The sequence below is a fragment of the Balaenoptera borealis genome (assembly GCF_965194805.1).
Source record: "Balaenoptera borealis genome assembly, chromosome: 8".
Taxonomy (NCBI): domain Eukaryota; kingdom Metazoa; phylum Chordata; class Mammalia; order Artiodactyla; family Balaenopteridae; genus Balaenoptera; species Balaenoptera borealis.
The window spans coordinates 12175957-12198923 of record NC_138865.1 but is presented as its reverse complement, the minus strand read 5'-3'; the positions used below and the strand labels follow the sequence as shown (position 1 = coordinate 12198923).

Genomic DNA, 22967 nt, shown 5'->3' with positions numbered 1-22967 from the left:
AGTCAGAAGAAGAAGTTGCAGAAGGAGAGAAAGAAGTGGATGCTTTGAAGAAAAGTGTAGACTGGGTGTCCGACTGGTCCAGTAGACCTGAGAACATTCCACCTAAGTAAGTCAGTACATGGTTCTTTTCAGTGGACACAGTGCATGTAGTGTGGACCTGCTAATTGCCGAGGTATTTTCAGCAAATGCATTTCTGACACCTGCCTCTGCATTTCTTCCCCCAGGGAGTTCCACTTCAGGCACCCTAAACGTTCCGTTTCCTTAAGCATGAGAAAAAGTGGAGCCATGAAGAAAGGGGGGATTTTCTCTGCAGAATTTCTTAAGGTGTTCATTCCATCTCTCTTCCTTTCCCATGTTTTGGCTTTGGGGCTAGGGTAAGTACTGGTCAGTGCCTGAAGTTTCTTCCATTCATTTTATTCACAGATTTTATTTCCAGCTGTAAGATATACATGAAAGCAGTTTGTGTTGTTGTCCTTTTAATGTTTCAGCGCAAGTGGGGTGAACTTAAAAGAATTATTGAAGTCGATTCATTATTGGTATATAGGGTTCACCCACTCTCTGAAAGTAGAGCATGTCTATGAAACCTTCCGTAAGCTGAAATGGTGTAAAGCGAAGAAGCAATTACCTTAGGACACATCTTGCCAACTGATGCACAACATACATCGCGATAAAGCACAGATGCTCACAGTTGCAGTTCAAAGCTACGGCAGCTGGATGCTGAGTGTGGTTCCTGGGAGGGAGGCGCTCTCACTGCTCGGAGCGCGCTTCCTCTGTAACAGCTCGCTGCAAAACCAGCGCTGAACACTGTTCACTTTGCGCCTTTTTTTATACAAGTGAAAATCCTCTTCGAATTTCTTTCAGTTATCGAAAACAGGTACTAACATAGGTCTAACCTACATAGCGAAGTAATGAAAAGCAAACTTTCGAAAAGCGGGGGATACCTATCCAATAAGCATTTTTAAGAGTAGAGTTTTTTCTTATTTGAAAATAAGTTGTTCATATGACTTACTACCCTAAATGTTCATTTTAAAGTGAGAGCTCTTCTATATTTGATTTTTCTTTTTGGGTTTTGTTGTTGTTGTTTATAAATTACTCAAGATAAGCTGAGTTTTAAAGTAAATTAATCTTTAGTGTATAAAGTTGGCATTGATGTGAGCATTTCTTTTTCCCAAATGGGAAAATACACCATTTTATCAAGTAGTCCTTGAGTGCAACTGGAAAGCTGGCTGGGGTCACTACTGTTTTCTCTTTGTATTGACAGCATTTTTCTTTCCTTCTAAAATTGACCCCACATTTACCTGCAATTCGTTGATTTTTCAGGGATGTCTTTTGTTTTTTTAAATAGATCTTTATTGGAGTATAATTGCTTCACAATACTGTGTTAGTTTCTGTTGCACAAGAAAGCGCATCAGCCATATGCATACATATATCCCCATATCCCCTCCCTCTTGAGCCTCCCTCCCATCGTCCCTATCCCACACCTCTAGGTGGTCACAAAGCACCGATCCCGTCTCCCTGTACTGTGCTGCTGCTTCCCACCAGCCAGCTATTTTACATTCGGCAGTGTATATATGTCAACACTACTCTCACTTTGCCCCAGCTTCGCCCTCCCACCCCATGTCCTCAATTCCATTTTCTATGTCTACCTCCTTATTCCTGCCCTGTAACTAGGTTCATCAGTACCATTTTCTTTTTTTTTTTAGATTCAATATATATGTGTTAGCGTACGGTATTTGTTTTTCTCTTTCTGATGTACTTCACTCTGTATGACAGACTCGCAGGTCCATCCACCTCATTACAAATAACTCAATTTCGTTTCTTTTTATGGCTGAGTAATATTCCATTGTATATATGTGCTACATCTTCTTTATCCATTCATCTGTTGATGGACATTTAGGTTGGTTCCATATCCTGGCTATTATAAATAGTGCTGCAATGAACATTGTGGTACATGTCTCTTTATGAATTATGGTTTTCTCAGGGTGTATGCCCAGTAGTGGGATTGCTGGGTCATATGGTAGTTCTATTTTTAGTTTTTTAAGGAACATCCATACTGTTCTCCATAGTGGTTGTATCAATTTACATTCCCACCAACAGTGCAGGAGGGTTCCCTTTTCACCACACCTTTTCCAGCATTTATTGTTTGTAAATTTTTTGATGATGGCCATTCTGACTGGCGTGAGGTGATACCTCATTGTAGTTTTGATTTGCATTTCTCTAATAATTAGTGATGTTGAGCATCTTTTCATGTGCCTCTTGGCGATCTGTATGTGTTCCTTGGTGAAATGTCTGTTTAGGTCTTCCACCCATTTTTTAACTGGATTGTTTGTTTTTTTGATATTGAGCTCCATGAGCTGTTTGTATATTTTGGAGATTAATCCTTTGTCTGTTGTTTCATTTGCAAATATTTTTTCCCATTTTGAGGGTTGTCTTTTTGTCTTGTTTATGGTTTCCTTTGCTGTGCAAAAGCTTTTAAGTTTAAGTAAGTCCCATTTGTTTATTTTTGTTTTTATTTCCATTACTCTAGGAGGTGGGTCAAAAAAAATCTTGCTGTGGTTTATGTCAAAGAGTGTTTTTCCTATGTTTTCATCTAAGAGTTTTATATAGTGTCTGGTCTTACATTTAGGTCTTTAATCCATTTGGAGTTTATTTTTGTGTATGGTGTTAGGTAGTGTTCTAATTTCATTCTTTTGCATATAGCTGTCCAGTTTTCCCAGCACTGAAGAGGCTGTCTTTTCTCCATTGTATGTTCTTGCCCCTTTTGTTGTAAATTAGGTGCCCATACGTGCGTGGGTTTATCTCTGGGCATTTTATCCTGTACCATTGATCTATATTTCTGTTTTTGTGCCAGTACCATACTGTCTTAATTACTGTAGCTTTGTGGTATAGTTTGAAGTTGGGGAGCCTCGTTCCTCCAACTCCATTTTTCTTTCTCAAGATTGCTTTGGCTATTTGGGGTCTTCTGTGTTTCCATACGAATTGTAAGATTTTTTTGTTCTAATTCTGTGAAGAATGCCATTGGTAGTTTGATAGGGATTGCATTGAATCTGTAGATTGCTTTGGGTAGTATAGTCATTTTCACAATATTGATTCTTCCAATCCAAAACATGGTATATTTCTCCGTCTGTTTATGTCATCTTTGATTTCTTTCATCAGTGTTTTATAGTTTTCTGAGTACAAGTCTTTCACTTCCTTAGGCAGGTTTATTCCTAGGTATTTTATTCTTTTTGTTGCAGTGGTAAATGGGAGTGTTTCCTTAATTTCTCTTTCTGATTTTTTGTTGTTGGTGTATAGGAAGGCCAGAGACTTCTGTGCATTAATTTTGTATTCTGCAACCTTACCAAATTCATTGATTAGTTCTAGTAGTTTTCTGGTGGCATCTTTAGGATCTTCTATGTATAGTATCATGTCATCAGCAAACAGTGACAGTTTTACTTTTTCTTTTCCAATTTTTATTCCTTTTATTTATTTTTCTTCTTTGATTGCTGTGGCTAGGACTTCCAAAACTATGTTGAATAAGAGTGGCGAGAGGGATATCCTTCTCTTGTTCCTGATCTTAGTGGAAATGCTTTCAGTTTTTCACTACTGAGTATGATGATTGCTGTGGGTTTGTCATATATGGCCTTTATTATGTTGAGGTAGGTTCCCTCTATGCCCGTTTTCTGGAGAGTTTTTATCATAAATGGGTGTTGAATTTTGTCAAAAGCTTTTTCTGCATCTATTGAGATGATCATATGGTTTTTTGTTTTTTTTTAAATATAAAGCAGTGGACTTAAATTATATTTGCATATTCATAGAATCTTGAGAGAGAAAGAATCTTTTTTTTTTTTTTTTTTTTTTATTTATTTATTTTTGGCTGTGTTGGGTCTTCGTTTCTGTGCAAGGGCTTTCTCTAGTTGCGGCAAGCGGGGGCCACTCTTCATCGCAGTGCGCGGGCCTCTCATTACCGCAGCCTCTCTTGTTGCGGAGCACAGGCTCCAGACGCGCAGGCTCAGCAATTGTGGCTCACGGGCCTAGTTGCTCTGCGGCATGTGGGATCTTCCCAGACCAGGGCTCAAACCCGTGTCCCCTGCATTGGCAGGCAGACTCTCAACAACTGTGCCACCAGGGAAGCCCAGATCATATGGTTTTTATTCCTTAATTTGTTAATGTGATACATCACATTGATTGATTTGCATATACTGAAGAATCCTTGCATTCCTGGGGTAAATCCCACTTGATCATGGTGTATGATCCTTTTAATGTGCTGTTGGATTCTGTTTGCTAGTATTTTGTTCAGGATTTTTGCATCTGTGTTCATCAGTGATATTGGTCTATAATTTTCTTTTTTTATGATATCTTTTTATGGTTTTGGTGTCAGGGTGATGGTGGCTTCGTAGAATGAATTTAGGAGTGTTGCTCCCTCTGCAATTTTTTGGAAGAGTTTGAGAAGGATCGGTGTTAGCTCTTCTCTAAATGTTTGATAGAATTCGCCTGTGAAGCCATCTGGTCCTGGACTTTTGTTTGTTGGAAGATTTTTAATTATGGTTTCAATTTCATGACTTGTGATAGGTCTGTTTATATTTTCTAATTCTTCCTGGTTCAGTCTTGGAAAATTGTACCTTTCCAAGAATTTGTCCATTTCTTTATGGTTGTCCATTTTATTGGCATAGAGTTGTTTGTAGTAGTCTCTTATAATCCTTTGTATTTTTGCAGTGTCAGTTGTGATTTCTCCTTTTTCATTTCTAATTTTATTGATTTGCGTCCTCTCCCTTTTTTTCTTGATGAGTCTGGCTAAGGGTTTATCAATTTTGTTCATCTTCTCAAAGAACCAGCTTTTAGTTTTATTGATCTTTGCTATTGTTTTCTTCATTTCTATTTCATTTATTTCTGCTTTGATCTTTATGATTTCTTTCCTTCTACAGACTTCAGGTTTTCTTTGTTCTTCTTTCTCTAGTTGTTGTATAGTGTTAGGTTGTTTATTTGAGATTTTTCTTGTTTCTTGAGGTGAGATTGTATTGCTATAAACTTCCCTCTTAGAACTGCTTTTGCTGCTTCCCATAGGTTTTGGGTCGTTGTGTTTTCATTGTCATTTGTTTCTATGTATTTTTTTATTTCCTCTTTGATTTCTTCAGTTATCTCTTGGTTATTTACTAGCACACTGTTTAGCCTCCATGTATTTGTATTTTTTACAGTTTTTTTCCTGTAATTGATTTCCAGTCTCATAGCATTGTGGTCAGAAAAGATGCTTGATGTGATTTCCGTTTTCTTAAATTTTCTGAGGTTTGATTAGTGACTCAAGATGTGATCTATCCTGGAGAATGTTTCATGTGCACTTGAGAAGAAAGTGTATTCTGCCACTTTGGGGTGGAATGTTCTATAAATATCAATTAGATCTGTCTGGTCTATTGTGTCATTTAAAGCTTGTGTTTCCGTATTTATTTTCTGCTTGGATGATCTGTCCACTGGTACAAGTGGGGTGTTAAAGTCCCCTACTATTATTGTGTTACTGTCGATTTCTCCTTTCATGGTTGTTAGCATTTGCCTTATGTATTGAGGTGCTCCTATGTTGGGTGCATAAACATTTATAATTGTTATATCTTCTTCTTGGATTGATCCTTTGATCATTATGTAGTGTCCCTCCTTATCTCTTGTAACAGTTTTTATTTTAAAGTCTTATTTTATCTGATACGAGTATTGCTACCCCAGCTTTCTTTTGATTTCCATTTGCATGGAATATCTTTTTCCATCCCTTCACTTTCAGTCTGTATGTGTCCCTAGGTCTGAAGTGGGTCTCTTGTAGACAGCATATATATGCATCTTGTTTTTGTATCCATTCAGCCAGTCTGTGTCTTTTGGTTGGGCCATTTAATCCATTTACAGTCAAGGTTATTATCGATATGTATGTTCCTATTACCATTTTCTTAATTGCTTTGGGTTTGTTTTTGTGGGTCTTTTTCTTTTTTTGTGTTTCCCACTTAGAGAAGTTTCTTTAGCATTTGTTGTAAAGCTGGTTTGGTGGTGCTGAATTCTCTTAGCTTTTGCTTATCTGAAAAGCTTTTGACTTCTCCATCGAATCTGAATGAGATCCTTGCTGGGTAGAGTAATCTTGGTTGTAGGTTTTTCTCTTTCATCACTTTAAGTATATCCTGCCACTACCTTCTTTCTTGCTTGCAGAGTTTCCGCTGAAAAATAAGCTGATAACATTATGGGGATTCCTTTGTATGTTATTTTTTGTTTCTCCCTTGCTGCTTTTAATATTTTTTCTTTGGATTTAATTTTTGTTAATTTGATTAATATGTGTCTTGGTGTGTTTTTCCTAGGGTTTATCCTGTATGGGACTCTCTGTGCTTCCTTGACTTGGGTGACTATTTCCTTTCCCATGTTAGGGAAGTTTTCAACTATAATCTCTCCAAATATTTTCGCAGACCCTCTCTTTTTCTTTTCTTCTTCTGGGACCCCTGTAATTCAAATGTTGGTGTGTTTAGGGTTGTCCCAGAGGTCTCTGAGATTGTTTTCAGTTCTTTTCATTCTTTTTTCTTTATTCTGCTCCTCGGCAGTTATTTCTACCATTTTGCCTTCTAGCTCACTTATTCGTTCTTCTGCCTCAGTTATTCTGTTATTGACTCCTTCTAGTGTATTTTTCTTTTCAGTTATTGTGTTGTTCATCTCTTTTTGTTTGTTCTTTAGTTCTCCTAGATCTTTGTTAAACATTTCTTGAATTTTCTCAATCCCTGCCTCCATTCTATTTCTGAGATTCTGGATGATCTTTACTATCATTACTCAGAATTCTTTTTCAGGTAGATTGCCTATTTCCTCTTCCTTTATTTGGTCTTGTAGGTTTTTACCTTGCTCCTTCATCTGTGACATATTTTTTTGCTGTCTCTTTTTTTTTTTTTTTAAATGAGTAGGATTGTGTTCCTGTCTTACTGGTTGTTTGGCCTGAGGCTTCCAACACTGGAGTTTGTAGGCTATTGGGTAGAGCTGGTTCTTGGTGCTGAGATGAGGAACTCCATGAGACCTCACTCTGATGAATATTCCCTGGGATCTGAGGTTCTCTGTTAGTCCAGTGGTTTGGACTCGGATCTCCCACGCCAGGAGCTTCGGCCTGACCCCAGGCTCGTGAACCAAGATCCCGCAAGCCGCTGGTTCACTTTGGGGTTCTCCCGTCTCCTTGGGCATCAGAGTCCCCCACCAGCAGCCGGCAGGCACCCTAGTTGTGGGGAGACTCCAACTCCGTGTCTTCCCACACCGACATCTTGACTTCTCCAAGGGTGTCTTTTAAATTCTTCTTTTTTTCTTGATTTGAACAATTGAGGAAATATAGTTTTGAAATATTTTAGGAGTTAAACACTTGTGGTTAAATATTTTTAAGACATATCTGCTATTCTCTTTGAGCATGCCCAGTGGGTCCTTTTCTGTATATAATGTGCAGAAGAAGTACAGCATCTCTTACCTTCCCTTTAAGGAGCTCAGCATATGGGAGAGATGTTCACAGTAATGAACTTGGAAACATATGTGACTTTCCCACACACACCTCCTGTCTTTCTGGGTGCCTGATCTGCTTTTGTGAGGGTGAGGACAGTGATGGCACACAGCAAAACAGGGAGTATGTGAGAATGCTGTATGGGGTAGGAGTTCACATTCCCCTGCAGCACTGACTGCACAGTAGTTCATTTGCCCTCAAGAGGTTGGTCGGCTTTTGTACCTTGGAGGATCTCTTCCTTTTATGAATTTTCAGACTGTTTCTATTGCTGGTGTAAGTGTAACTGTTGTTATAGATGAATGTAGAAAAAAAAAAGGATTCTAAAAAGTAAAGTTGGTTTTATTACGTTGGGATGTGGGGCTGGTTCCATCTTTTCCTTAACTTCCCTTCTGCTTCTGTTATATAAGGGTCAAACACTTGCTTGGCATGGGAAGGTAATCCTTAAGAGTTAAACTGTTAGTAAGGGCATTTTAAAGCACTGGCAGCTTTGTAATTTGGTATATTACTGTATTTTGTATCTGAAATATCAGTAGAATTTTTTGTCTACCACAGCGGACCGTCTCAAAGGAGGTTGGCTCTGCTTTACTCTTTGGAGGGATCTGTTCTCTCTGGCTTGGCTTTGTCTAATCACTGGCCCAGTGATGTCCAGTCCTGCCCAGTGAGTAAACATATAAAACCAGTTTAGCTGGCTGATGACTAGCTTTAAGTAAGTCAGTGATGATTTCAGAGTGTTAGGGAACTGTACGCATGGACCTTTAGAGCCTTATACAATGGCTGAAAATTTTCATTTGTACGTACAGTTCAGCCTGTGGACAAGTTGGTAGAGAACTGTTGAAACAGATGCAACATGGAATACTGTGCTTCCTTTCAGCATCTACATTGGAAAACGACTCAGCACGCCTTCTGCCAGCACCTACTGAGGGAAGAGAAGAGCCCCTGGGAAAGCGTGTGACTTGTGAAGTGGTGTATTGTCACAGTAGTTTATTTGAACTTGAGACCATTGTAAGCATGACCCAACCTATACCCTATTTTTACATATCCAAGTTCCAGTAACTCTCAAATCCAGTATTTTATTCAAACTCTGTTGAGGCATTTTACTAACCTCATTCCCTTTTTGGCCTGTAAAACACTTTAGAATTTCCTAACAGAGTTTACTGTTGTTTAGAAATTTGCAAGGGCTTCTTTTCTGCAAATGCCACCAGCAGATTATAATTTTGTCAACAATGCTGTTGTCTCCTTTTAGTACCACCAGACTTAGACCTGCATCATTCATGGTATAAATTTTACTCTTGCAAGATAACTCCCATCTTTCTCTTAAAGCAAGACCAGGTTAGCAAATGATATAAAAGCTTTGATGTTTTTTTTTTTTCAAGACAAAGGCAAGCTTCCCTAAGCTTGAATTTATAGTTATTAAAAAAGAAAACAAAAACAAACAAAATGGGACACAAGAAAAAAAAATATCCTGGGCAATAAAAAATTATTTTAAACCAGCTTTGGAGCCACTTTTTGTCTAAGCCTCTTAATGGCGCCTTTTTATTTGTAGGAGGCAAGCTATATAAATGATAGGTATAAAATAGAAGAACTAGAATACATCAGCAGATTTTAATACTAGTATGTTATAATGGTGTCTTTTCTATGGTGTAGAATCTTTATTTCTGGTAAGGAATGTCTCAGGCCTAGAAATCTATGAAATTGCTTTGGGGACCTCTGTGTGTGTGTGTTTGGTATTTTTATGTTTATTAGCTGCATGTGAATTTTTCATGACTTTGAATTTTTTTCTTTCTTTTTTTATTTTTTCCTAAGAGGCTTTGGAATGAGTTCCAATTTGTGGTATAAATACAGGCTTCTTGTTTTAGGAAGCATCACTTACACTCTGAAGCCTTTAAACTCTGAAGATAATTGTTTCAGAGTTATTTCAAGCACTCGGGCAACTTTGAAAACCAGACTTGGGTTGTGGGAACAGTTGACAGAGTTCTGAAGAGATGCCATTGGTTTTCTTCTGCTCTCTCCCTTTCTCATGTTTACTGTACAACCTGCCCAAGGTGATTTCTGTGATTGTGCAGGCGCTAGCCATTTCCTTCTCCTGTAGCCATCTTTTCAGTTATGTTCAACTTCTGAAGTTCCACAACACTCAACAACTTCCTCTTATGATATACTTTTTGGTTCATTTCTCAAATGTGAAGCTTTAGGACCAAATTGTTAGAAAGCAACAGATTTACCAGTCATTTCAAGTAGGTTTATTGGCTTTCTGAACACACAGCATGATTCTGAAGGATACTATTATATGTTTTATATATAAATAATTACTGTTTATGGTATAAGCATTGAATATTTAGAGAACCATTGTTAATTTGAAGGCTAGCAATCTATTCAGTAAATAAGGAGTATCAGGTTGACTTGAATAAAAGCACTCTGAGCACCAGGTTTGCTACTTTGCAGAAACTCTCTGAGTCTTTTCTCTCTCACATGAAGTTTTGTAAAGTTGATGTGTTATAGTGGAAAATAACATACATATTAAACAAAAAAATTAATTTCTGACTCTCTTTTTTCAAGAATGTAGCTGGCTGTCTTTAAGAAAGATGATATATCCAAATAGTCTTCTGAATTCTTTGACTATGTTTTTCTTTCTAGATTTTGGTGTCTAAATAATTTTGGACATTTTTTTATTATTCCTTGTTTCTATCTTATTCACAAATCTGACAACACTTGACTTGCCTTCTGTAACCTATTTATTTCAAGTCTTCATATTTCTTTGGGAAGAAAGTCAATCTGCTGGCCTGCTGACTTTGAAAAGCCTGAATAAAGTTGGAAAAGCCGGTAAAGTTAGGAGAACTAAAGAGCTAAACTGTTCTAATATACAATTTGTATTACAGTTGGTATCATGGGAGGGAAAAGTAAAATTATACTTAAAGAAAAGCAGCTTTTTACAGGCAACACATTACTCTCTTTTGAAATTCAGTAGTAATCCTGTCAGGTGTGTGGCTGAATTTGGGTATATTTGTGGTTTCTTTCCAACATTGAAAATAAATTTAGTCCTGCCCTTTTTCTTAAAATAGCTGTGAAATTTTGGACTATTCCTTAAAACATGAATACATGATGACAGTAGAACTTAATCATAGGATGAAATCATGCAGTATTTATTGATAACCCTAACATCTGAGATAAATGTTTATGTTCCTACCCAGATTTGTGTTGAATGGAAACAGATTGTGTGATTGGAAAGGAGAATTCGACAGTTAACAGTTGACATTTTTAAGATTAATGTTTAGAAAGCTTTACACCTGTTTACAATTTGAGGACGAAAAGGCAGTCTTCATTTTTCTTACGTTTGATGAAAACTGGCTTAAGATATTTGTAAATATAATCAAGAGCAGAACTGCACAAACTTGCACATGGAAAAGTGCAGCAAGTTACTTTGATTGCAGTAAAAACATCTACTATTCTAAAAAATGAAAACTGAAGACTTAGATGAATTTTCAAGTGAACCAGTTGTTGAAATTATCGGAATTAACTGAGCCAAAGTGATTATGCATTCTTCATCTATTTAGTTAGCACTTTGTATCATTATATACAGTTTACAATCCATGTATAACTTGTAGCTACAAACATTTTGTGCCATTAAAGCTCTCACAAAACTCTTTCTGTCAGTACGTTATTTTATGTCCCGTGTGTTGCCTGGGAGTTCAGGGGAAAGGAGGCCTTACCTGTCTACATACACGTTTTCCTTAGTTGAGTTCCTCAAATCCTAGAGGACCTGCCAGTGTGCCAATGACATAGGCGTGGACGATATTCCTGCCCTCCTGAGGCTGCCACACTCGGGGGACATCCACCACGCGATGTAATTATTCATCGTGTATGAGGTACAATGGGGCCATAACCATCAGAGCATTTGTTCTGCCAGAGGGCATCAGGGCTCACAGAGGAGGGGGTCTATTGAAGGATGAGTAAGTGTTCAACAAATGCAAAAAGGAATTACAAGCATGCCTGCAGCTGACACATGTGAAAATACATTCTGGAAATAACGAAGCTCACTGTGGCTGGAAAACAACGGTGGGTAGAGAGGACACTGAAAATGTAGTGAAGTGTTGAACCAAACTGAAGTTTACATGCCCTCGGGGGTTGAACTTATTTGGATAGTTATTGGGTTACTTTTGAGGGGTTTATTTAAAGCAGGGAAATGCTTGAAGACTTAAGTTGTAGATGGTTATGAAAGAGTGAAGCAAAGAGAACCAGAGGCCAGGAGACCCGTGAGTTCTCTGAGGAAGGAATAGGAGCTGGCCCTCAGCTGTAACCCTAGGGATGGGAAAGGTGGGCCGGGGTAGATTTGGGAGACAAAGCCGAGTCAATGGTAAGGAGATGGTTGAGAAAGGAAGAAGGCATGTGACATTAATGTGACGATGCCATTAACTGAGAAAGTGAGAACCAGAGGAGGAATGGAGTGGTAGGGGGAGAGAAAGATGATTTCAACTTTGAATACATTTGACCTGGTTTGAACATAACCAGCAGACACTTCTTAAATAGAACTAGAACTCAGGAGAAAAGTCTGGAGTGGAAATGGAAACACTGAGACACGCATGTGTATTATATTTGAAGATTTGGCCATGAGGACAGATGAGAGAAGTCGGCAAAGTAGTGGGGAAGGGCAGTATTTGAAGACTGAGCAGAAGAGAAGCTGGAAAAGGTGAGTGATGTAAATAGTGTGGTAGGAGAACCACTCCTCCCCAAAAAGAGGTGGTAACCAATCCTGTTCCATTTAGTGGTTAAAGAGGGTGAATTGAAGGGTAGCTTTTGAACTGGGCAGTTGAATCACTGCTGATCTTTGCAAGAGCGTTTCTGTCGGAGCAAAAGAGGGGTCCCAGGTTAAACTGAATTGGGTCAATGAATGAATAGCAACTAAGAAGTGTTGACTTTTCTTGGTCAATTTGGAGATGAAGAAAGTGAAGGGGAAGATTTCCCAGAGGAGACCGGTTGGTAGGATTGTTTGCTTAGGTTGGGATATAGAGAGAGGAGGAATGAGTTTGTAGGCTAAGGAGGAAGTGCAAAGGGAAATATTGAAGATGCGGGGGAGCCGATAACAAAGTCCTGGAGGGAGTAGGCAGGATATATTAAGGACTCAGAGGGGAGATTTACCTTGGAAAGGGGGAGAGGGACTTTTGGAATCACTCAAAATTCACAAAACCCAAATACTTAACAATAGGAAATAAAAGAGGGAGGTGAGAAGAGGTGAAGAGAGATCTGTGAGGGGGTGAAGGAGCAGTAAATTGAGGAAATCCACATCTGATGGGCTCCGTTTTCTCCATGAACACTAGGTCTTTGAAGATGAGGATGGTGGTGGAGGCTGAAGGAAGTTGGAACTGTTTTCCATCAATATCTCCTGATCTAAAAGGAGCCAGAACTAAAGCTGAGCCTCTTGGAGCCTTTTAATTGCTCTTGGCATCTTTCCCCAGTGTACCTTGATGTTGAGCAGCCTCGAAGCCCAGACCGGCGGGCTCTGCCACCTTTCAGCCTCGTCAGTGCTTTTGCGATTTCAGCTGTCTTGGATTAAACTAAATGATCTCTTGGGACTTTTTAATCCTATAATTGCTGTCAGTAAATTACAGTTCAGTCTAAAAAGCAGGATTGAGAATGGCTGAATGATGAACAGGCATTATGAACATCTTATAAGTATTACTTTATATTTGTTAGTGGAACAAGAAAGCGTGTTTTTCTGAGCGTCTCCTTTATGTCTCTTGGTAAATGGACAAGATAACAAACCAGAATGCAGAGGAAAAGCTATAAATTCTGGGTGCTGATGAGCGAGGATTCCAAATCACAAATGATTTAAATCTTTAATCAGTTTGTAAGCCCCATGCCTGACATTTAAACTTTTACATGTTTTAGCCCTGGGATGATTTATTGTACCTCTGCTCTACGAGGGGTATGAAGTTCAAAGTCATAATCACTTTTCTAGATTAATTATAAAATTTAATGAAATCTTTGGAGTGGGGAGAAAAATTTGTAAAGATTACCATGTCATCTACTTCATTTATTATTATTTCTCACTTAGAAACACAAATATAAAGGTCATGAAATTAGCCAGTTTATAAATTCAAATCAAGGGAAAAATAGTTTCCGGCAAAGGCCTCATTTCTCCAGCTAAGACAGAAAGCGCTCAGTCAGAAGTCAATGGACAGGGCTTCCCTGGTGGCGCAGTGATTAAGAATCCGCCTGCCAATGCAGGGGACACGGGTTCGAGCCCTGGTCCGGGAAGATCCGACATGCTGCGGAGCAACTAAGCCTGTGCACCACAACTACTGAGCCTGTGCTCTAGAGCCCGCGAGCCACAACTACTGAATCCCGCACGCCTAGAACCCGTGCTCCACGACAAGAGAAGCCACCGCAATGAGAAGCCCGCGCACCACAACAAAGAGTAGCCCCCGCTCACCGCAACTAGAGAAAGCCTGCACACAGCAACGAAGATCCAACACAGCCAAAAATAAATAAATTCAAGTCCTATAAATAACTGGAAAGAGCTTTTGAGCTGTTTCCAAGGGTTTTGAATAAGAGCTAATGGATGGTGAAGCTGCTGATCAATTCTTAGACTTTGAAATGCAAATTTGAAGTTTGCCTAAGTGAAGTGAGGCTGGAAACTTGGGGTGAGGGGAGAAGGGTTACAAACCACATCAGAAATCATTTGCTTACCACTTAGTAAAAGATACACCCCCTGCGGTTCGTAGCATTTTTTGAAATGCTCAACAAACAAAAACGTCTTTACTTCCTCAACCTCGATGAATTTGACTTCCACTTAATGTCCTGTTCTCTACTTTCACTACTAGCATGAATATGGAAAAGCTGTGGATATATTGAATAAGGAAAGAAACCACAGATTTTTTTTAAAAAGAGCTCCAAAAGCGATTCTGCTGCATAGCCAAGATGTAGACTCACTGACCCACAGGTACATAGGAAGGATTCCCACAGCTACAACCAACGCAGCTCTCTACTGGACTTCAGGCCTATGTATCCAGCTACCACGGGCATTTTAAACTTCTTATGTCCTAAACTCATCTTGCCCATCTTTCCTGCTGTGTACCCATCTTCTTATGTTGTCTGGGAACTACACAAGTATCCCTTCAGTTTCCCAAACCGGAAACTTGCCAATTATTTTCCTTCCCCACTTCTCCAGTCAGTCACCACGGCCTGTCAATTCCACCTTCAAAATAGCCCCACCTACTCCTCCCCACCTTCCCCTACCTTAATCCAGGCTGCCCCCCAACCCCCTTTGTTGGGCCACTGCAAGAGCTTCCTGACTGGTCTCCATGGCAGCCAGAGTAATTGTTCTAAAATACAAATCCGATCAGACCGTGGTGTCACCCTTAAATGGTTCCCCATTGTCTTGAGGGCAAAGTTAAAGTTCTCTAAGGTTGCTGCCAGGCCCTTCTTCATCAGGCTCTGCCCGTCTCAGCCTCACGTCTCCCGTGGCTGTTCTCCACTCCCTCCCCCAACACAGGTCAGACGGAACAGATCTTCATGCTCTTCTAACTCCTGGCCTTTGTGAATACGGTTTCCTCTGCCAGGATAGCCCTTTCCCCACCCCTCCCTCTCACTCTTCATTTTTCAGGGCAGCTCAGCGTTCATTTCCTCTGAGAAATCTTCTTTGACGGCTGTCACACACACTCCACACCCGAGTGGACTGAGTGCCTCTCCTGTAACCTCCCGGAACAGTTGGCATTTACCTCCATTGTGGCACAGTTCACCCTGAAATATGATGGTCTTTTTCCATGTCTTCCGTCCTCATAGACCTTGAGGCGCTCTAAGTTAAGTCCTGTATCTGGTTTGTTTTCCACCATGTCCCAGAACTGACGGTGCTTGTCACCGCATGCATGCTAAACATAGTGAAAATTACTGAATTTTGCTTTCAACACACACACACAGCTAGTTTCAGGCTAGTTTTATTGAATTTACCTGAAGTGGAATAGCAGGTATTTGGAGATAACTTAAGAATTCGGAATGATTGAACTCTAGGGAAGTTGCATAGAATGGCAGCAGATTTTTGAAAAACTTCATTTTGGAGAGAGAAGAGGAAAATGTTTAAAAAACACTTAAGGGAAAGAACAGAGCTTGTGGAAACTTGAAATCTGAAGCAACATGGGTCAAACTGATTATTTAAACATCTGGTTAAACCTAGAATCTTCTCTTGTATCCTAGCTAGTGTGCCTTGTGAGTTCTGTGTTAGAACTGTCACATGCAAAAGCAGCTCTGTGTCATCACTGGTTTTAAAAATGGGATTAGAGCTACCACAGGGTTGGCTTGCATAATGTTAAACGTGGGACTGATTACTTTTCACCTTGTAACATTGTTTATGGCTTGGGATTGCAGTAGATGGCTTGAAATGAGATGGCTGGCCATTGGAGGTGTTCGGACTAAAATTCAGCCTACAGAAAACGGTGTGGCAAGTCTGAGACTTTTTTTTGTAAAGGTTGTACTCCATTTATAGTTATTATAAAATATTGTCTATATTCCCCGTGTTGTACAATATATCCTTGTAGCTTATTTTGTACATAATAATTTGTACCTCTTCCTCTCCTACCCCTATAGTGCCCCTCCCCTGCCACTGGTACCCACTAGTTTGTTCTCTCTCTCTGTGAGTCTCTTTTCTGTTATATTCACTAGTTTGTTGTATTGTTTACATTCCACATATAAGTGATATCGTACAGTATTTGTCTCTCTCTGTCTGACTTATTTCACTTAGCATAATGCCCTCCAAGTCCATCCATGTTGCTGCAGATGGCAAAATTTCGCAAGACTTTTAAAAATCAGTGTTTCAACAAGTTACCTCCGCTGCGTGTTGAGGAAAACTGCATCTGGTGAGGATCTTCTTTGTGCTGAGCCTTGTGGTAGCTGTTACTTAATCGAGTCCTGTAACAGGTAATTTTATAGATGAAGGAACCAGGGCTCAGAGGTCTTAAATAATTCGCCCATATCACACCATTAATAAATCACAACGTAGAGATGCCAATTTAAAGCAAAATCACTTTCCAGGGCTCTTTTTATTTTTTTTATTTTTTATTTATTTATTTTTTAAATTTTATTTATTTATTTTTGTTTGCATCGGGTCTTGGTTGTGGCATGCGGGATCTTTCGTTGTGGCGTGTGTGCTTCTCTCTAGTTGCGGCGCGTGGGCTTAGCTGCCCTGCGGCACGTGGGATCTTAGTTCCCCGACCAGGGATCAAACCAGTGTCCCCCGCACTGGAAGGCAGATTCTTAGCCACTGGACCACCAGAGAAGTCCCTCCAGGGCTCTTTTTAAATCAAGCATCTGGGGTTTCTTAGTTTTTCTGAAATAATTCTGAAGTGTCCATTTATATCCTGAAAATCACAGCTTCTAACCAAAACATTAGACTTCTGCAATAATTAAATTTTCTTGAAAATACTTGTCAACTGTTCTAATGGTAGATCTAAGAAATAACAGAATCAGATCAAACCCTGGGCAGTATTGTCCGAGTGAGTGGCATATTTTGTTATATTTGGCAGCACTAACAATCCTTGTGCAAAGATAGATTTTAAGCTTCAAGCCATCCATTTGGGCATCACCAAGTTCTGCTTCATGAATAAATCTGAAAAAGGAAACCCATACCCATTTCAATCATTTCTGAAAGTTAATTTTCATATCATCTGTGCCTTTATCCATGTTATAATGGTCCTGCCAAAGAATCTATATTTTGGGTGGGTTGTGATTCAGGCTGAGAACAGTGTGAAGAAAGATGGGTGGGATGGGGGAGATGGGAGGGAGGTCCAAGAGGGAAGGGATATATGTACACATATAGCCGATTCACTTCGTTGTATAGCAGAAACTAACACAACATTGTAAAGCAGCTATACTCCAAAAAAAAGAAAGAAAGAAAAAAGAAAGAAACTGTCAGTATCACTGGCTTCTGAAACATTGCCGTGTTAGCTATGTGATTTCATACACAAATCACTGTTTGGGGTGAGGAGTAAGGGGCAAGGGAAGGATAGGAGGTTGGAAGGAAATATGAAAACTTTGGGGGAGCACTTAGCATGGGCCAGAAATGGAATCTTGAGCTCTTACATTCTTTAATCCTCACAACAGCTCATGTTGTTGCTCTTGTGATTTTACAGAAGAGAAAATCTAGGTTCAATAAATGACCCAGATCTCACCTATGTTTTTGCTCATAGAACAACTTCTGAATCCCTTTGGGTTTTAGTCTCTAGCTTGGTGACCCTTAGCTCCAGGTGAACTGTCCTTCCCGTAATGCACACTCCCCGGTTGCTGAGTCAACTTTTTATTCTTTGGTGGATGTGATTTTTTTTTTTCTAGTGGGAAAATCAGGTATTAATGCAGTGAGCACAGTCTTAAAGGAATTTCCAATATCAACAAATGCAGTGTTTTCCAAGCTTTGGTTTAACCTTGGTGATTTTTGCCATTTAAATGTAAGGTGAATGTGAATTTTAAAAATCATTCTCTGTAAGAATAAGGGCTCTTCAGTCCACAAAGCCACCTATGACCCTTTTGTTTCATGCATTCTTTTAACCAGAGAATATTCATGGTGTGCGTGCTCCGTGCCAGGGACTGTTCTGGGACGCCAGATTAATAGCTGCTGCATTCATTAGTCACCTCTGACTAGTGGATGCTGGTATAGTCTGATGCACATGGTGTCTATTAAAAAGTTCATTACAAGTGACAGAATCATTGAGAGGGCTGGAGAGCCACTCCTCTGAACTAATGAAACTGCTGAACCCCAGGCACTACATTTTTCTTCTTTTTTTCTTTTTAACTGATGGTCATTTATTTTATTTTTTTAAGATTTTTATTGGAGTATAGTTGATTTACAATGTTGTATTAGTTTCTGTTGTACAGCAGAGACATTTTTTTCTTTTTTTTTCCAGCCACGCCCCCATGGTAGGCGGGATCCTAGTTCCCCAGCCAGGGATTCAACCTGCGCCCCGCGTAGTGGAAGCGCGGAGTCTTAAACACTGGACCGCCAGGGAAGTCCCAGCAGAGACAGTTTTCAGTCCTACTCCCAGGCCCTCACTCGGCAGCCCCTGCCGCTGCCAGCACCAAAGCTTCTTCTGTCCCAGGCGCTTGCCCTTGGAGCCACCACCATTATCTCTGCCTGAAGGAGAGAAGTGACTCTCCCAACCCTTTCCTCTTGTGTGATCAGTTCTTGACTCTAAATCCTCTGTCGATGTGCCTGATGGGAGATGCTCATGTCCTATGTACAGGAGAGCCTGGTAAAGTGAGTGGAGCTGGGGATGGTCTTTCGCCTTCCTGCCCCTCTCACCAGGATTCACTAAATCGTTGATTCTTCCAACACAGAAAGTTGAGGTGCCGAGTCACTAAAAGGAAAGGCAAATGTCATGTATGACTCAACGAAACAGACGTGGAACTTTCCGTCTAGCAGGGAAATAAATAAATACAGTAAGTCTCCTACATACGAATGAGTTCCTCTCAGAGAGCACATTCGTAAGTCCAATTTGTTCATAAGTCCAACAAAGTTAGCCCAGGTACCCAACTAACACAATGGTCTATATAGTACTGTACTGTATAGGTATATAATACTTTTCACACAAAAATAAAGTACACGAAAGCACAACCACTTGTAGAGGACGCACGCACATGACAACGTATGCCAGACACATGAACTAACTTACGTGATTGGACATGCGAATGCACGTTCACATCTTTGAAAGTTTGCAACCTGAAGATTCGTATGTAGGGGACTTACTGTAATTGTACAAGTCATTGCCGTAAGTGTTAAGAAGAAGAAAAGGAAACTTTGAGAGCCTATCATATGGAGATTTAAACAAATGTGAAGGAGCAGAGGAGGTGGCCTTAAACCGCGCCCTGGAAACTGAGAAGCAGCTGCGGGAAGAAAAGGGTGAGGGAGGCCATTCTAGACACAGGGAGCAGCACAAGCTCTGAAAGTCAAAGAAAACGTGCGAACAACTGAAAGAAGGTCGCAGTGATGTGATTTAGAGCACTGGGGAGAAACTGGAGAGGCAGACAACAAACAGAGTATGCAGAGTCTGGGAGGCCAGGATACTGACTGTGGATGTCATTCCAAGAGTTCGGGGATGTCATTGAAGGATTTTAAACAGAAAACCAACAGGCATAGATTTGCGTAATTAAAAGATCACTCTTGGGGCTTCCCTGGTGGCGCAGTGGTTGAGAATCTGCCTGCCAATGCAGGGGACACAGGTTCGAGCCCTGGTCTGGGAAGATCCCACATGCCGCGGAGCAACTAGGCCCGTGAGCCACGAACCACTGAGCCTGCGCGTCTGGAGCCTGTGCTCTGCAACAAGAGAGGCCACGATAGTGAGAGGCCTGCGCACCGCGATGAAGAGTGGCCCCTGCTTGCCGCAACTAGAGAAAGCCCTTGCACAGAAACGAAGACCCAACACAGCCAAAAAATAAATAAATAAATATTAAAAGACCACTCTTTTAAACTTAGAGAATGAACTAGAGAAGGTCATGAATGGATGTGTGATGAAGAGATTACAGTGGCTTTTTTTTTTTTTTTTGGCCATGCCACACAGCATGTGGGATCTTAATTACCCGACTAGGGATCGAACCCGCCCACACCCCCTCCTCACTGGAAGCGTGAAGTCCTAACCACTGGACCGCCAGGGAAGTCCCTATAGTGGCTTAAAACAAAATCTGTGGTTGTGGAGATGGGGGGAAAATGGATTTGAGGAATATCCAGGAAGTGAAATCAATGGGATGGAATGAATGATGGGCTATGTCACCCAAAGATGAAAAGGGTTACTCTTAGGTTGCTACCAGGTGATGGTTCCATTTCCTTAGGGACAGCAAGTCTAGTGGTTCGGAATGAGATTGAGGGCTTGTCAGATAACCCAGCAGACATGTGCACCAGGTCACTGGATAGGTGAGTCTGGAACTCAGAGGAAAGAGCTGGGCTGCGGACACCGAGTTTGGTCTTAAACAGCAAAAGGATGGTAGATGAAGCCGTGGAGGAGGTGCTACGGTCTAGAAGGACAGAGTGAAAGGGAAGAAGGAAGGTCTAGAAAGAGCCCCAGAAAATGGCAACACTGAAAGATTTGGACAGAGGAGAAGCTAAAAAAGACGTTGAAAAGGAAGAGCCAGGCAGGAGGAGGAAAGCCAGGAGTGGGAACCGGGAGAGGAGCGTACTTACAGAGCCGCGATGCCAAACGTTGTTTCAAGATCAGTTTACAGGGCTTCCCTGGTGGCGCAGTGGTTGAGAATCCGCCTGCCAATGCAGGGGACACGGGTTCGAGCCCTGGTCCGGGAAGATCCCACATGCTGCGGAGCAACTAGGCCCGTGAGCCACAACTACTGAGCCTGCGCGTCTGGAGCCTGTGCTCCTCAACGAGAGAGGCCGCGATAGTGAGAGGCCCGCGCACCGCGATGAAGAGTGGCCCCCACTTGCCGCAACTAGAGAAAGCCCTCGCACAGAAACGAAGACCCAACACAGCCATAAATAAATAAATAAATAAATAATAAAAATAAAGGAATTCCTTTTAAAAAAAAAAGCATATGTCACTTTATTAAAAAAAAAGATCAGTTTACATGAGGGACTGCAGAGCATTTGCTGGTTTCATCAACATGGAAACACTGATCGGATCCACAGCCCCACTGGAAGGTGGCTGGCACTGGGAGCTGGACTAAAGGGCTTTGTGGAGGCGGAGGCAGAGGAATGGGGACAGCCCTTTCGGGAGCACGTGGCCACGGAGGAGAAGAAAGAGACAGGGTGATGACTGCGGGATAGGGACTTGAGGGAGGATTTTTTTTTTTAAGCTGAACAGGTTTGAGCGTATTTAAATGGTAAGAGAAGGATGGAGTAGAAAAAGAAGTTGAAGGTGAAGGAGAGATACAAGTGGGCAGGGTTTTGCTCTAGTCTCTTTTTGCTCCATTAAGATCAATGGCCCTGAGAAGGAGGAAGCTTCCTCAGAAGGTCTCCCTGAGACCCTCTCCTCCAAGCCCCTATCGCATAAGGCCAACGCATTCCCCGCCTTGGAGGGTGGGGCACTTTTCCTGAGCGCAGTGATGCGCTTACCTTCAACACCATTAAACCAATAAATATTACTTGTAAAGCGATTTTGGGGGGGGAGGCCGGACCTCGCAGCACGTGGGCGCGGAGCCCTAACCACTGGACCGCCAGGGAAGTCCCTAAAGCGATTTTTTAAAGGCATGTGTGAAACTACATCCAACCTTGCAGTCACACCTGGTATGTAAGTTTGAGAGCACAAGTTAGAAAACTAAACTGGTCTTCATAATCCAGGCAGAGGAATTTGGGGTGAGTGTAGAGGTCAGATCCCTAGGGGATGGAGGAAAAGGAAAGAGGCCACAGATATTCTCTAGCTGAGAGGGACTTTGGAATGTAAATCTCTTTTTCCCAAACAAAATCTCCAGTGAAGTCTGCCCTGCTTGTTCCAGAGACTAAGTGGATTATTTGGGGGGCACTCAAAGAGATGTTGTATTTCACAACTGGGTCAAAATTGTAATTCAGAGAAAGCTGTACTTACCGGATAACTTGTTTTTCTCCATTGAAAAAATAAGGCTTCATTAACATAAAGTAAAACTTTTTAGTATACAGTTCTTCGAGTTTTGACAAATGCATAGAGTTTTATAACTCCCACCATAACCAAGATACCCAGCAGTTCCATCACCCATCCCCCAAATTCCCACATCCTCATATTATTCATATTATCCTCATGTTAAGAACAAATCCTGATTGGAAAACTGGAAACACCCTCAGTCAATGGTAGTTTTGATTGCTTATCCCAAAAATGATGGGAACAGGCAAAGAAAGTTAACATGGATTTAAAAGTTATACTGGGGTAATTGCAAGTGTTGAACGGAGTTGCAAACATGCCTTTAAAAATCATTTTACAAGCAATATTTATTGGCTTAAATGATGTTATAAGGAGCTCTTTCCAACCTGTTCTAAGCAAATCAAATAGATAATTTTTTTTTTTTTAAAGAAGGGAAAGCTATATCCACTCTCAAAACAGGATAACATATAGAGACCCATGCAGAGGTGGAAACTGCGGGGCCTTCTGGGCTCTAGTTCAAAAGCAGGCAGTGGAGCTGGAGATGGGGAGTCGCAGCCCTCACAGGGGGTGCGTGCAGGGCCAAGGTCAGCCAGCTCTGGAAGGAAAGCTGGTGTCTGCGGGGCAGAGGACGGCTCCTGCAGGCACTGCGTCATAAACCCCCGCTGGTAGGAAGCTGAGGCCGAGGGAGGAGGAGCCAGCCTCACAGCCGAGCTGAGCTGCAGCCCAGGGGCACCGCCAAAGTCACAGTGGAGGAGACTCCGCAAACTACACAGGCGCGGAGGCCCCTGTGCTGCGTGCCCAGCAAAGACCTCCGGCCTTGCGGGAGCCTCCAGATCACGGATCACACACTTTCATCTCTCGGCTTCCAGGATCTTGCCTTCTTGTGTTTTTCCCTCCTACATCCCGGGAGCTGCTCCTCAGGCTTCCTTGCTGGACGCCCCTCCTCTCTTGCCTCCTGATTCCAGCGCACC

At 41.2% G+C, this 22967-nt stretch overlaps 1 protein-coding gene and 1 long non-coding RNA gene across 5 annotated transcripts in view; one reads left to right on the top strand and one right to left on the bottom strand.

Annotated features, from left to right (window-relative positions):
* BNIP3L (BCL2 interacting protein 3 like) overlaps positions 1-11103 on the top strand; it is a 28738-nt gene extending 17635 nt beyond the window's left edge. For 2 of the 4 annotated variants that reach the window (XM_082402914.1, XM_082402912.1), the window contains exons 4-6: positions 3-106; positions 225-374; positions 8337-11103. In XM_082402914.1, coding sequence (XP_082259040.1) covers positions 3-106; positions 225-374; positions 8337-8385 — 303 coding nt within the window. In that variant the 3' untranslated portion in view covers positions 8386-11103. Of the gene's footprint in view, positions 1-2; positions 107-224; positions 375-423; positions 875-8336 lie in introns of all 4 variants that reach the window. The other 2 variants (XR_014247665.1, XM_082402913.1) reach the window with 2 other exon arrangements.
* The window catches only part of LOC309633707, a 200834-nt gene that overhangs the window by 66076 nt on the left and 111791 nt on the right, over positions 1-22967 (bottom strand). The gene's annotated exons all lie outside the window — the stretch shown is intronic.